Consider the following 14874-nt stretch of genomic DNA (forward strand, 5'->3'; position numbering starts at 1 on the left):
ACTGTGCTTCCTTCCACCCTCTCCTCCCAAACAATCTGTATCTTCAGTGATCATTCCTCATTCCTTTATTGTTAAGATCCTGGCAAACACTCTGGGCATTTCATATCGCTAAAATCATGAAGTATGTGGTCAGTTATGATTAGCTTATTCACTTTGTGTTTCTTTAGGATTCATTCACATAGTAGGAAACATCAGTGCTTCATCTCTTCTTGTTATCAAGTACTGGTATACTGTAAGGTATACCAGTTTCATATATCTATACATCATGTGGAGATTTCTTTTGGGAATATAACCAGAAGAGAAATTGATTTTATTTGGTCCTATTATTACTGTGGAGTTAAAAGCTTTGGTCAAAGTCATATTGTCTTTTTCATATATCTTGTGTCCCTAGGTTGTAATTTACATTTCTGTTGAGCTGATTTCTTAGTAATCAGTTTTCTCTTGATGAGTTAATCTGCATTATATCTAAAAGGGAAGACAGTGAACTAGCACAACAGAAACAAATATGGCAAAGTGGTGGTGTATGCACTCTGTGGGCACGACTAGTCAAGGGTCAGTTGTGAGTACTTAGGCTGGCTGTATTCTCTTTAGAATCTTCTTTTCAGTACACTTATGGAACTGCTACTGACTCCATCAAGCTTTATTGCTTGTGAGCTAGGAAGCTTCTTTTTTGATCCAGAGTCTGATGTTTGTGTAGCTGAGGCAGCAAATTTTCTAGCCTAGTGGTTTTCTGTGAGTGCACAGGAGAGTTGAGGAAACAGAACCTTGACAACTGCTCTAGAGAATGCACTGCTCATCACTCTGCCCAAAGATACCAATCCATAACATGTATATAAAATGGGATCATGAGAAACTGTTGTAAGAAATTATAATTCTTTTCCTTGAAATGTTCTAGATTTTTCCTCTGAAATTTCTGTCTGTAAGTATTGTGATCTTTCAATATGACCCTATCTTTTTTGCACATTTAATTTTTAGTGCCATAAGATTTTATTTTATTATTATTATTATTTTGGCCAGTCCTGGGGCTTGGACTCAGGGCCTGAGCACTGTCCCTGGCTTCTTTTTGCTCAAGGCTAGCACTCTGCCACTTGAGCCACAGCCATTTTCTGGCCATTTTCTGTATATGTGGTGCTGGGGAATTGAACCCAGGGCCTCATGTATAGGAGGCAAGCACTCTTGCCACTAGGCCATATCCACAGCCCCATAAGATTTTAAATTTTATCTTTTTCTGTGTTTACCCTATAGATTTTCTAAACTATATGTTAGATAAGATGTTTTTATTTTTTGTTTCATTGCACTTTGTGGATCAAATCCATGGCCTTGTGCATGCTAGGAAAACACTTTACCACTGTATGTCTCCAGCTTAAAATTACTGCTGAAAAGAATTCTCATTCCCTTACATGGAGGATGACAATATCTTGGTGTCAGTTCTTCATATATATTTACTCATTTGCTCATTACTAGCAGCTGTAGGCACAAAGTAGCTTTAGAATTACTAACCACTAACACAAATGAAAACAGATTTTTTTAACTATTGTGCACAGCTCTTTTGTCTTTAGTCTTAAAGAATCTGAAAAAGTATTAAAGTATTGTTTTCCAAACTTGCTTAGCTTAAATACTTAATTTATTATCATTCTTCTTTGACTTTCAGCCTCTCCTCTCTCCAGTATCCTCCACAGAGAACTAGTTCAAGGACCCTCAGTATAAATTTCTATTCAAAAACCGTGTGCCCAAGTTCCTTGTATTACATAGTAAATTATTTTCACATATGTTCACAGACTGTTCTATAATGAAGATTTCTGGTACTTACAGGTATATAGTTTTAAAGATATTACCATTGAGAAAACCACAAATGTTCAGGATGCATAAATTTCACTATTATTTTGTACATTCTTGTACTTTCCCTCAAATTCTGCATACCTTCTACTGTACATAACTAAAGTTTTTACTTTGTCATTTATATTATGCAAATAGCATAATATTCTTCTCTTAGGAGGAATGCCATAAATTATTTTCTTGCTTTGGAGAAAACAATTTGGTTTGGGGGCAATAGAACAAATTTGGGCATGGCAAGATTCAAAGTTCACATAACAATTTAAACAAAACTGAAGATAATGTGCACCTCTAAGAACTCCACATCTGTTGAACTGTGCAGTGAGTGCTCAAGAATTAATTTTTTTTGCCAGTCCTAGAGCTTGAACTCAGGGCCTGAGCATTTTTTTTAAGTTTTTTTTTTAAATTCTTTTCTTTATTGTCAAAGTGATGTACAGAGGGGTTACAGTTTCACATGTAAAGTAGTGCACACATTTCTTTTTTCTTTGCCAGTCCTGGGCTTGGACTCAGGGCCTGAACACTGTCCCTGGTTTCTTTTTGCTCAAGGCTAGCACTCTGCCAGTTGAGCCACAGTGCCCCTTCTGGCCTTTTCTATATTATGTGGTGCTGGGGAATCGAACCCAGGGCTTCATGTATACAAGGCAAGCACTCTTGCCACTAGGCCATAGTCCCAGCCCCGGGCCTGAGCATTGTCCTTGAGCTCTGTTTGCTCAAGGCTATCACTCTACCACTTGAGCCACAGTGCCAGTTTGGTTTTTTCTGTGTATGTGGTACCGAGGAATTGAACCCAGGGCTTCATGCATGCTAAGGAATCACTCTACCACTAGGCCAAACTTCCGGCCCCAGGAATTTAAATTTTTTGTTTCAGAAACTTGTAGTGATTTTTAAATTCATCATTATCTTTACCACATGTGGAAAAATATGTATTCTAAATCATCTGTAGATTTTTTTTTTTTTGCTGTAGTAATCCAATTTTAAGTCAGGGACTTTCACTTGTTAGGCAGATTTTATACTACTTCAGTCCATGCCCCCAGTCCTATTAGATTTAGTTTTTTTAGACAGTGTCTTGTGTTCTTTCTAGGCCATCTATAGACCACAGTGCATCTTATCTCTGTCTCCCATGTAGCCAGGATTACACACTGCACTACTAGTTTGTTGAGATGGAGTCTCCATAATGTTTTGCAAAGACCATAGTCTTCTCAACCCCTGCCTCCCATTAGCTGGGATTACAGCTGTGAGCCACCATGGCTGATATCTAGATATTTTTCTACTAATTGATACAGTGTAAGTGCTATATAAATAGTTCTTACTGTGTTTATGAAATAATGACAAATAAAAGCTTATTCATGTTCAATATACAATTTTGCCCTAGTATTTCCATAGGCAGTGGGTTGAACCCATAAGATGCAGGACCTGCAGATACAGATAACACCTTATTGTTGGTGTGGATATTCAAAAGAGTATGTGACTCATTGAATGTGACATGCATTGAAAGAAATCTAACTCCTTACTTATTCCTTTTTTTTCTTTTCTAAATTGTTTCCATTTCTTTCCTCTTCTTTCCTATCCTTTACCTATCAGGATATTCAGTTACTTCATCTTATGGCCTAAATTTTCCTATACTTACATCGCACAGATGAGCATGTACAAGTTTTAAAATTGCTTTCTTACATACTTTAAAGTCCAGTATCCCACAGAGTTGCTCCTCATATTTTCCCACTCATTTCAGAGCCATCCATATATATAGATATACATATGGATATATATGTATATATAACATCAATATTATCATGTTGTTGTCTGAGTAAACTGTCAAGTTTTTTAAAAATTGCATTTTAATTTAGGTTAAGAATTATTGACATCTTTTCCATGTGAACTTGTCATGGAAGAAGATAGCAAATTGGAGTAGCATTGGTTGTAAGTATTTAAAATGTCCCAGAAGCTTTTTTTAAACCAGGTTACGGGCACATCCACAATTGAACCCCTCAACAAAGCTGTCTACAAATACAGAGGTGTGTGCAGAGTTTGTGAAATGGCATGTACTGTTCATTCTGCAATGGAATTCAGTATCCTTTTGTTGTAGCTGGTGAAAAATAATCCTTCTTCCCTGAAAAGCAATCCCTTTCTTACAAGGAGGTTTGATCTTTGTTGCAAATAAAAGAATCACAGTACTTGGCAAATGAGGTGCGATTAGCTTCTCTTGAATGTTAATCTATTAAACAAAACCATTACATATTTTGTTCTCTTTTCTCTTTTTATTTTTTGTACCTATCATGGGGCTTGAACTCAGGGTGGCCCTGGATCTGAGCTTTTTTACTTATGTCTAGTGCTGTACTGCTTCAACTACATCTTCACTTCCAGGCTTTTGGTGATTAATTTAAGATGTGTCTCATGTACTTTGCTGCCTGGCCTGGTTTTCACCTATGATGCTCAGATTTCAGTTTCCTAAGTAACTAGAATTACAGGTATGGGCCTCCAGTGCCTGCCTCTTTTTTTTCTTGTTTTATGATGTGGGTATAACACTGTTTGCTCATTAAACACTTAAGTATCATAAACAACAAGGAAAATGCTAACATTAATGCATATTTTCATTTTTCTTGGGCATATAGAGGTAGGATTGCTGTGAGAATGGATATCTATGTTTAACTTCTTAAGAAATCACCAAACTTATAATCTCAGATCTACTAATTTTTTAATTTGAATTTTATGTGATGTACAGGTAACAGTTACATAAGTCAGTTAATGTATACCTTTTTTGAACAGTGTTATTCCTTCCCTCATTTTCTCTCACTTTTTCCCATTCCCTTTCTGCTCAGGTTGTAAAGTTCATTTCCACCATAGTGTCTAGTGAATCACTGCTGAACTGATTCACCCTTTGTTCCACATTTCTGTTATTCCCTCTTCCCCTTCCTCAAACAGATAAACTTGTACACAAGACAAAGTATACAGAAATAAAAAATAGTTACAAAAGGGACTAAATCAAAGGGAAAAAAGCATAATAAATAACTTCAAACAGTACAATAAAATAAAACCTCTTGTTTCCATTCCTTGGAGTTCTTTTCAATAAGCATCATTTTATATGGTCATATGCACAAAGCTGTTGAGCCATTGTGATCCTTTCCCAAGAATATCCTCCTTTGTTGCCACTGTGCAAATGCTTAGAGTGCTGTATAATTAATCATGTCCAAGTGTAATTATTTGTCTTTTGCTATGCATTGGATTAATTTTTAGATTTATAGCCATAGTCTAGTTATTACATATGAAAGAAACCATGCAGCCTATGTTTCTTTGGGTTTGGCTTACTTAATATAATTTTTTTCTAAATATTTCCATTTCCTTATGATGGAGCAATGTCATTTTTTCTGATGGAAGCATAGAATTCCATTGTGAATATATACCATATCTTCTGGATCCTTTCATCCACTGAGGGGCTTTTGGGTTGATTCCATATCGTAAGTATGGTAAATGCTGCAATGAGCAAGGTTGGCTGGTGGTTTAGTGTGGGCTGGTTTGTGGTCTTTTGGATAAATACCCAGCAGTGGGATTGCTGGGTCATAGGGAAGCTCTATGTTTATTCTTTTGAAGAACCTCCATATTGCTTTCCAGAATGCTTGGGACATAGCTAGAAAGATAAATAGAAAGCCCACAGAATGGGAGAAGACCTTTACTAGCTATCCATCAGACAATTATCTTGTATCTAAACTATACTTAGAGCTAAAAAATAAGCCCCCCAAACCAAATCCTCAAAGAAACAACAACCCCATTAATAAGTGGGCTAATGACTTAGACTTCTCTACAGAAGAAATAAGTGTCTAATAGATACATGAAAAAAAGTTAAACATCTCTGGCAAAAAAGAAATGCAAACCAAAACAACATTAAGATTACACCTCACCCTAGTTAGAATGGCCTTCATCAAGAAAACGAATAGCAGATACCTGTGGGGATGTGTCCATAGGGGACAATACTACACTGTTGGAGGCAATGTGAACTTGTTCAACTGACTCTACCTATTTGATTTGCCATCAGCAATGTCTGTGTCTCCACTTTCTCTACATATGCAACAGCATTAGTTATTTTCTCTCACTTCTGAATTTTTAAATTAATTTATTTATTGTCAAAGTGATGTAGAGGTGTTACACTTTCATATATAAAGCCGTGAGTACATTTCTTATCGAATGTGTTAACCTCCTTCCTCATTTTTCTCCCACTTTGCTCCCTCTCCAATTCCCTCCACCACTACCCCCAGTTGCACAGGTGGTTTACAGCATATTGTCTTGTAAGTATTGCTGTTGCATTGGTTCACCTTTTATACTTTGTCCCTTCCCTGGTTCTGATAAACCTATATACAATAACCATGCTCCAAAATCAGTTGCAGTGACATCAGGGGTAAATGCATGTGTAAGAAAGACTAAAGAAAAAAGGCATAATTTCACATGGTATGTTGAAAATAACGACAATGATAAACCACTTATTTCCATAACTTGGAGTTCATTTAGCTTGGCATCATCTTATGTGTTCATATGGACATAGCTATTGAGCTACTGTGATCTTCTGTTAGGGCTATCCTAGACATGTACTAATTATTACCAATGAGGGAAACCATAGAGTTTATGTTTCTGTGGGTCTGACTCATTTCACTTAGTATGATTGTTTCCAAGTCTTTCTGTTTCCTTGCGAATGGGGTAATATCATTCTTTCTGACAGAAGCATAGAATTCCATTGTGTACATGCACCACATTTTCTTGATCCATTCATCTACAGAGGGGCATCTGAGGTTGGTTCCATATTTTAACGATGGTAAATTGTGCTGTGATGAACATAGTTGTGATGGTAGTTTTAGTGTGGTCTTCCTTATAATCCTTTGGGTAAATGCCCAAAAGTGGGGTTGCTGGGTCATAGGACAGCTCTATGTTTAGCCTTTTGAGGAAACTCCACACTGCTTTCCAGAGTGGTTGAACAAGTTTACACTCCCAACAGTGTAGTAGTGCTCCCTTTTGGCCACATCCCTGCCAGCATCTGTTCTGATCAGTTTTCTTGATAATGGGCATTCTTACTGGGGTGAGGTGGAATCTTAATGTTGTTTTGAGTTGCATTTCTTTTATGGCCAGTGATGTTGAGCATTTCTTCTTGTGCCTCTTGGCCATTCTCATTTCCTCTTCAGAGAAGTCTCTCTTTAAATCTTCAGCTCATTTATTAAGGCGGCAGTTGTTTCTTTGAAGATTTGGTTTCAGGGAATTTAATTTGAGTTCTATGTATATTTTAGATATGAGGTACTTGTCGGTTGTACAGCCAGTAAAGATCTTCTCCCAATCTGAGGGTTTTTCGTTTATCTTGCAAGCTATGTCATTTGCTGTGCAGAAGCTCTGCAGTTTGATGCAATCCCATGTCCAACCTTTCTTTGATGTGTTATGATTCTGGGCCTTTATTAAGAAAGTTTCTATGCCTTTCTTAAGAAAGTTTCAACCTGTGCCAAGGAGCCCAAGTGTTTCTCCTATTCCTTCCTGCAATGTTGTAAAGTTGCCCTCTTTTACTTCGAAGCCTTTGATCCATTTGGAATTGATTCTGGTACAGGGTGATATGTAAGGATCTAGCTTCAGTTTGTTACAGTGTTTAACCAATTTTGCCAGCACCATTTTTTGAAGAAGCTGTCTTTCTTACATCCCGTTTTTAGCTCCTTTATCAAAAATTAAGTGGTCATAGGTCTGCAGGTTCATTTCTGCATCTTTAGTTTTATTCCATTGGTCCTCAGACCTGTTCTTGTGCCAATACCAAGCTGTTTTTATTACTATAACTTTGTAATAGAGTTTAAAGTTTGGTAATGATATTCCTCCAACACTGTTCTTCCTGCTTAGGTTTGTTTTTGCTCTTCAGGATATTTTATTGTTCCATATGAATTTTTGGATTGCTTCTTAGAATGCTGTTGGGATATTGATGGGTATTGCATTGAAATTGAAAATAGCCTTTGGCAATATTGCCATTTTCACAATGTTAATCTTCCCAATCAAGGAGCATGTGAGGTTTTTCCATTTTCTTAGTTCTGCTTTAATTTCCTTTTTCAGGTTTTTAAAGTTTTCATCATAGAGGTCTTTCACTTCTTTGGTTAAGGTTATTCTTAAGTATTTTATTTTTTTGAGGCTATTGCAAAAGGTTGCTTTCCTGAATTCAGCCCCGCTTTTTGCATTGTTGGCATACAGAAAAGCTATTGATTTTTGAGGATTTATTTTATATCCTGCTATGTGGGTCGTTTGCTTGATAGATTTTTATTCCAGCTTTTCACTTTCAGAATCTGTTTGCTTTTGTGGGTAAGATATTTCTCTTTTTTTTCATTTCTGTATTGTCAGTGATGTACAGAGGGGTTACAGATTCATATGTAGGGCAGTGTGTACATTTCTTATCCAACTTTGTTACTGCCTCCCTTATTTTTGCCCTGCCTTCCCCTGTCCCCATTTCTTCCCCTCCCCTGAGTTGTAGAGAATGTCCATTATCAAGAACACTGATAATAACAGATGCTGGTGTGGATGTGCCCAAAAGGGGAACACTACTACACTGTTGGTGGTTGTGTAAACTTGTTCAACCACTCTGGAAAGCAGTATGGAGGTTCCTCAAAAGGCTAACTATCCATCTCCCCTGTGACCCAGCAGCCCCTCTTTTGTGCATCTACCCAAAAGATTACAAGCAAGACCACACCAAAGCCACCAGCACAACTATGTTCATCACAGCACAATTTACCATCTCTAAAATATGGAACCAACCTCAGATGCCCCTCAGTAGATGAATGGACTAAGAAAATGTGGTACATATATACAATGGAATTCTATGCCTCTATCAGAAAGAATGACATTGCCTCAGTTGTAAGGAAATGGAAGAACTTGGGAAAAATCATACTAAGTGAAGTGAGCCAGACCCACAGAAACATAGACTCTATGGTTTCCCTCATGAGGAATAATTAGTACATGTGTAGGATAATCCTAGCAGAAGATCACAACAGCAATGTCCATATGAACACATAAGGTGATATTAAGTGAAATGAACTCCAAGTTATGAAAACAAGTGGTTTATCATTGTTGTTATTTTCAACATACCATGTGAAATTAGACCCCTTTTCTTTTATCTTTCTTTCCCATGATTTTACCCCTGATGTCACTATAACTGATTTTTGTACCCTGGATATTGTATATATGTGTATTAAAACTAGGGAAGGAAAAGGGAATACCAAAATCGAGAGACAAAGGATAAAATGACAAACCAATGCAGCAGCAATATTTACAAAACTATATGGTATAAACCAAAGATGTATCTCTTGAAGACAGCAGAAAGATGGATCTTGCTTTTTGATCCAACTTGTTAGTCTATGTCATTTAATTGGAGAAGTCCATTAATATTGAAAGTTAGGATTGAGAGGTGTTTGTTAGTTCCATTCATTGTATATATCTTTTTAAGGGCTGTGCCTTTTCAATTCCTGCTCTAATAATCTGTTTTTTTTTTTAAATTTAGAATCCATTCTCTGGCAGTATCATGTTGATTTTCAATGTGTAGAACATCTTTGAGGATTTTCTGTAACACTGGTTCCTCTCACTTTTATTGGCATGTTTATTTTCACACTAGAGACTTGAAATCAGACCCTTGTGTTTTTTACCTAAGCACTCAGTCATTTGAACCACATCCCAAACTTTTTTGCTAACATTATTTTTCAGATCAGCTCATACATAATTTGGCCCAGATTGACCTCAGACAGCTAATCTCCTACCTCTGCCTCCTGCATAAGTGAAACTGTAAGTGTGAATCGTCACTTCTGGCTTATTCTTCCTTTTAGCCAGCCTTGAGCCTTCACCCTCCTCTGTTCCTTCTAAGTAGCTTGAATCACAAGCATGGGACATTATGTCTGATACTATTCTCATTTTAGAAAATGACTATCCATTTTTTTTCTCAAATTTTTATTATCAAACTGATGTACAGAGAGGTTACAGTGTCATACGTTGGGCATTGGATACATTTCTTGTACTGTTTGTTGCCTTGTCCCTCATGCCCCCCTCTGACTATCCATTTTGTACAAAATGGTATCATAGGTTAGTTTTAATTTGTATTTTCTTACTGACTTGTGATGCTAAGCACATTTTATCTATTTGTTAGTCATTTCTGTATCAGTCCAGCTATGTTTATTAATGTCATTTGTAACTTTTATTAAATGGATTTTCTCTTTATATTGTATAAGTTATTTTACCCCCTTTAGTGAAGTAAAGAGGGGTTACAGTTTCATATGTAAGGCACTGTACATGTTATTTTTATGTTCTGGATTTTAGATTTTATTAAATAGACAATACACAAATATTTTCACCAGTTTTGTAGCTAATGATTTTATTCAGTCCCCACAGTTATGAGATAATTTCTAATTTATATCTATAGAAATAGTTCTTTAGAGACTAATGTATACTTTGGCACGTATTTATTTGGTTAACATTTTTCTTTTTTATTAACTAAATTTTGTTGACAAGGTGTTGTGCAAAAGGGGTACAGTTACATATAAGGCAGTGAGTACATTTCTTGTGATATCTTACACCCTCGTTTTTCTTTCCCTTCCCTAGATCAGGTAGGCATATATACAATACCCAGTGTACCAAAGTCATATACAGTAACCACGTAGCATATGCCAAAGGAAATTCACCTAGAACTTTAAATGTAACATCAACAATAGAATCCTCCTTCTTGGAGTTGTTTTTGCTTATACATAATGTAAGGTCGCTGACCCAAACCTGTGGAAATACCATTTGAAAAGAAGTTTTTTGTTTTTCAGACCTGGTTTCTACTGTGCTCCCCCACCCCCTGACCCTAACAGTTATATATCAAGGAGACCATGCCCCTTTGTTCTCTGTGTTCTAGGTCTGTCTTGCTCAACATTATGTGTTCAAGCTCTGACCATTTCCCTGCGAATACAAATATTTTATCATTTCTAATCGCTATGTAGTATTCCATTGTGTATAGGTACCACATTTTTTTGTATCCATTCATCTGTAGTGGGGCATCTGGGTTGTTTCCATATTTTGGCTATTGTGAATTGTGCAGCGATAAACATGGATGTGCAGATGTCTTTATGATATCCTGAGACATGGTGTTCAGGATATATGCCTAGGAGTGGTATGGCTGGGTCAAAGGGTATGTCTATGTTGAGCTTTTTGAGGAACTTCCATACTGTTCTCCAAAGTGGTTGTACTAATTTGCACTCCCACCAACAGTGGAGAAGGGTTCCCTGAAACTACTGAAGGACAGAGTAGGAGAGATGTTAGAACTTATAGGCACAGGTAGGAACTTCCTGAATATAGTCCCAGGGGCACAACAGATAGGGGAGAGACTCGACAAATGGGACTACTACAAAATAAAAAGTTTCTGCACAGCTAAAGACATAGCCACCAAACTAGAAAGACAGCCAACCATATGGGAAAAGATCCCCACCAGCACAGCAACAGACAAAGGCTCAAAAACTCAAAAAACTAACCCCCTCCAAGCCCAGTAAACCAATTATTAAATGGGCAAAGGAGCTAAAGAGAAACTTCACAGGAGAAGAGATAAAAATTGCAAGGAAACATGTGAGGAAATGTCCAACATCCCTGGAAGTAAAGGAAATGCAAATAAAAACAACCCTGAGATACCACCTCACTCCAGTTAGAATGGCCTATACTCTGAACTCAGGCAACAACAAATTCTTGAGAGGATGTGGGGAAATAGTTAACATTATTCTATGGCTAAATTTTTAGATTTCTAATTGTTTCTCACCAAAATACAGGTGCATGAATATGGATCCAAAGAACCCAGCAACACTGCTTGACCTTGCTATACAGACTGTGGTGAAAAACGAGTCTGTAGCAATACGTGCCGCTGAGGAGATACCGCAAGAACTTTTTATTCCATTATTCAATGCTGCCTTCACTGGTGGGCATACGAATGTAGTGAAGGCAGTAGTACGTACTTGGCCCTTTCCTTGTCTCCATGTTGGGGCATTGCACTTGCCAGAGCCATATTCTGACATCTTGGAAGCCATGCTTGATAGTCTTCAGTTCCTTCCTGTCCACAACCCTTCTTCTCGGTAAGACTTCATAAAGTATAGATATGATAAGTCTGCAGAATATTATGCTGGGGCCTTGTGCAAGAGAGGACTTACAAGTGTCTGTAGGTGAATTGTAGACAGTGTTGAAGGTCTTTAGAAGACTATGGGTGCAACATTTGTGATCACCTTAAGGACAATGTCTTACAGATACGATATGGATTGTTGGTCACTGAATGTTCAACTGATGGATTTCTGTGATGGATATTACTACATAGAAGAGGGACATGAGCACTAACATTGGGAAAGACAAAATGAGAATAGAGGGCAGAATACTTAACAGAGATTTTGTGATTTTTATGGGAATGATTTGTTAAGTGAAATTTGGAGTGAACCCCTAGAATAGAGGGTTCTGTACCTTCTCATTACTGAGTCTTCTGGTTTCCATGAAGCCTACTACCTCTCATATATGTTATTTCTTCCTTTTCCTACAGTGTGCCCAAACTGAGGATTCTAGATTTAAGGCAAAATGCTGACTGCATGACCACATGTTCTGGAATTTCAAGCAAATTTCCTTTCTGTTTTGAGGCTTGTGTTTACTCTAAGAAATCTATTACAAAGAAGCAAGAAACCAATGCAAATTTGGAGGCCCAACCATCTGGAATATCAATGGAAGTATTAGTGGACCTATATATTGATGGTACCTGGATGACAAAGCATTTTCTTTCTGCCCTATATGATAAAGTTGAGCACGGTTTGGGATCTCTGCACCTTTGCTGTAGATATTTGCAGGTTGATAAAGTAATGGAGTACAAAAGGGCCCAGCGGATTTTGGATATGATGTGCATTGATCACCTGGGAGTGGATGAAGCTTCCCTGAGTGAAGTCTGTATGATTATACCTGGAATGATCCACCTTACTAGCCTTAATCTATATAAAATTAAATTTAGATCTTACAAGAAGAAACCGTTCAAAATGTTTCTCTCCCACCTTAGCCGGATGAATGAACTCCAGGAGCTCTTTCTATCTTACTTCTCCCTGAAAAACCACGTGCATAAAGTACTCAGGTGAGGAAACAATGATGGACATAATCACAGGGTGACCATATTAATACTGTAAGGCTATTTCTCTCATGGGTTTTCTTGAAGACTTAGAGCCAAATGGAGAAAATTACATTTAAGTATTAAACAAAGGGAATTTTCTATAGACTAGAAGCCTTGCATTGCTCTACAAACTTAATAAAATAGAGCCAAAATGGATAATGTTGTAAATACTAATTGCTTTCCTTTAATCTTCACTACCTTGTAAATTAATTGAAACTGCTTACATTTAGATCAATTTGAAACAACTTTATGAGTGAAAAAGTAACTTTTTAGGGTTAAAAATCTATTTAGTTCACATTGTTAGCTGTCATTTTTATTTATTACTAAATGATTTATTGCAGAGTTACAGAAAGCTCAAATCCAGGACTTCATGCCTGAATCACATAATTATTATTAAAAAATTATTTTCTTTTTGTCTCTACAGGGTCCTGTCACCTAAGTTGGATTCTTTGAATCTGAATTTTTGTGAGCTGACTAACAAAGACTTGATCTCCATGTCCCAGAAACTTCAAGATAGAAACATAAAGCTATTAAATATCAGTCACAACCAGATGTCATGGGAAAATTTTCAACCATTAAGGATGCTCCTGGAGAATATATCAGGTACCCTGCAGCATCTAGAGATGAATAATTGTCTTATTACTGATATAATTCTCTCTGGAATCATACCGGCACTAAGAGTCTGTACAAATCTCCGAGTCATTACCTTGGCCTGTAATCCCATTACCATGGCAGTGCTAAGGAACCTCTTGCATAATTTAACACTCCTGGTGAAGCTGAAGTTTGTAATTTATCCAATTCCTATGCACTGCTATGATCACTGGCATTTTCGAGACAGTTTAGACGAAGAGAAGCTGGCTGAGGTGAAACTAGAAATAAGAACGAGGCTTCGGGCAGCACAACGTACTGACATGAAGTGGAGCACTTCATATGAGTGATTTCCACAGTGCAGAGAGCTCATTGAATGGATGTGTGGCCTGTAAAACAGTTTTTGCCCAAGAAGCCCACAATCACCTTATGTAAAAATACTATGGATCAAGAAAACTAGTGTTAGAAAAATTGGATGTAAAACTATTGTTTGTAAAAGAAAACAGAGGGCTTTGAAAAACCCAGTAAATCTTCTGTCTAGCATTCTCTACATCTGCCTTCTTGTTACTGACCACCGTACTGAGAAAGTGATATGGGCTGACCCGTTCATCGTATACTTTGTTTTTGGCAACACCACCAGACTCCCTTCTGGTAGTCAAGACAATTGAAATTTTTCCTGGATGTTTCGATAGAGCGATGGCTATCGAAGGCATTATTTCCACCTTATTCTAAACTTAGTGGTTCCTTAAGGTAACAAACAGATCCCATCTGCTATTAAAAGAGGAAAACTATGCCCATCTACATGTGGATGTGTAAAACTGCATGCTGCCGCACCCTTTCCTAGGTCATACGCAATGGGACTCAGACTTTACTTTGGTTAAGGTATAACAAAACAAATACATCCTGTGTAGCACAATAACGTGTCACATAACTTTTCAAAGATGTAAAACCAAAAAGGGTAAAAATTATCTTGTTCATAGGTTTTGTATTTGTCGTGTGTTGAAGTGAAAATGTATTGGATTTCAAAGCCTTCTTAAAACAAGAAGCAAATTAACAATTTATATTGCTTTCACATTAGAGTTACATTATTCTTGGTATTTTGTGTTGCTATCTCTTATTAAAGTTCACCTATTCTTTGAAACGTTTTTGTTTTTACTTTTTCTGGTGGGGTGCTAATTACATAATGCCCATATAAGTTTGGCTCTTTTGCTTTCTGAATTCAGACTGATAATTCAAGTTCTGTAAGAGAACACTTAAGAGGGGACATAGGGAAGGAGGGTGGATTGTTTCATCCCCGTCCTCTCCCCTGCTTT

At 37.1% G+C, this 14874-nt stretch overlaps 2 protein-coding genes across 3 annotated transcripts in view; one reads left to right on the forward strand and one right to left on the reverse strand.

The window, feature by feature from the left end:
* Positions 1-14874, reverse strand: part of Bex5 (brain expressed X-linked 5) — an 851362-nt gene that overhangs the window by 358839 nt on the left and 477649 nt on the right. The window lies entirely within an intron of this gene.
* The window catches only part of LOC125343010 (melanoma antigen preferentially expressed in tumors-like), a 29114-nt gene that overhangs the window by 4149 nt on the left and 10091 nt on the right, over positions 1-14874 (forward strand). Inside the window, exons 2-5 of the mRNA XM_048335341.1 lie at positions 168-237; positions 11613-11912; positions 12365-12937; positions 13398-13876. Of these exons, the coding sequence (XP_048191298.1) occupies positions 168-237; positions 11613-11912; positions 12365-12937; positions 13398-13876 (1422 nt within the window). The remainder of the gene's footprint in view (positions 1-167; positions 238-11612; positions 11913-12364; positions 12938-13397; positions 13877-14874) is intronic.

The sequence above is a fragment of the Perognathus longimembris genome, chromosome 28 (assembly GCF_023159225.1).
Source record: "Perognathus longimembris pacificus isolate PPM17 chromosome 28, ASM2315922v1, whole genome shotgun sequence".
Classification (NCBI taxonomy): domain Eukaryota; kingdom Metazoa; phylum Chordata; class Mammalia; order Rodentia; family Heteromyidae; genus Perognathus; species Perognathus longimembris.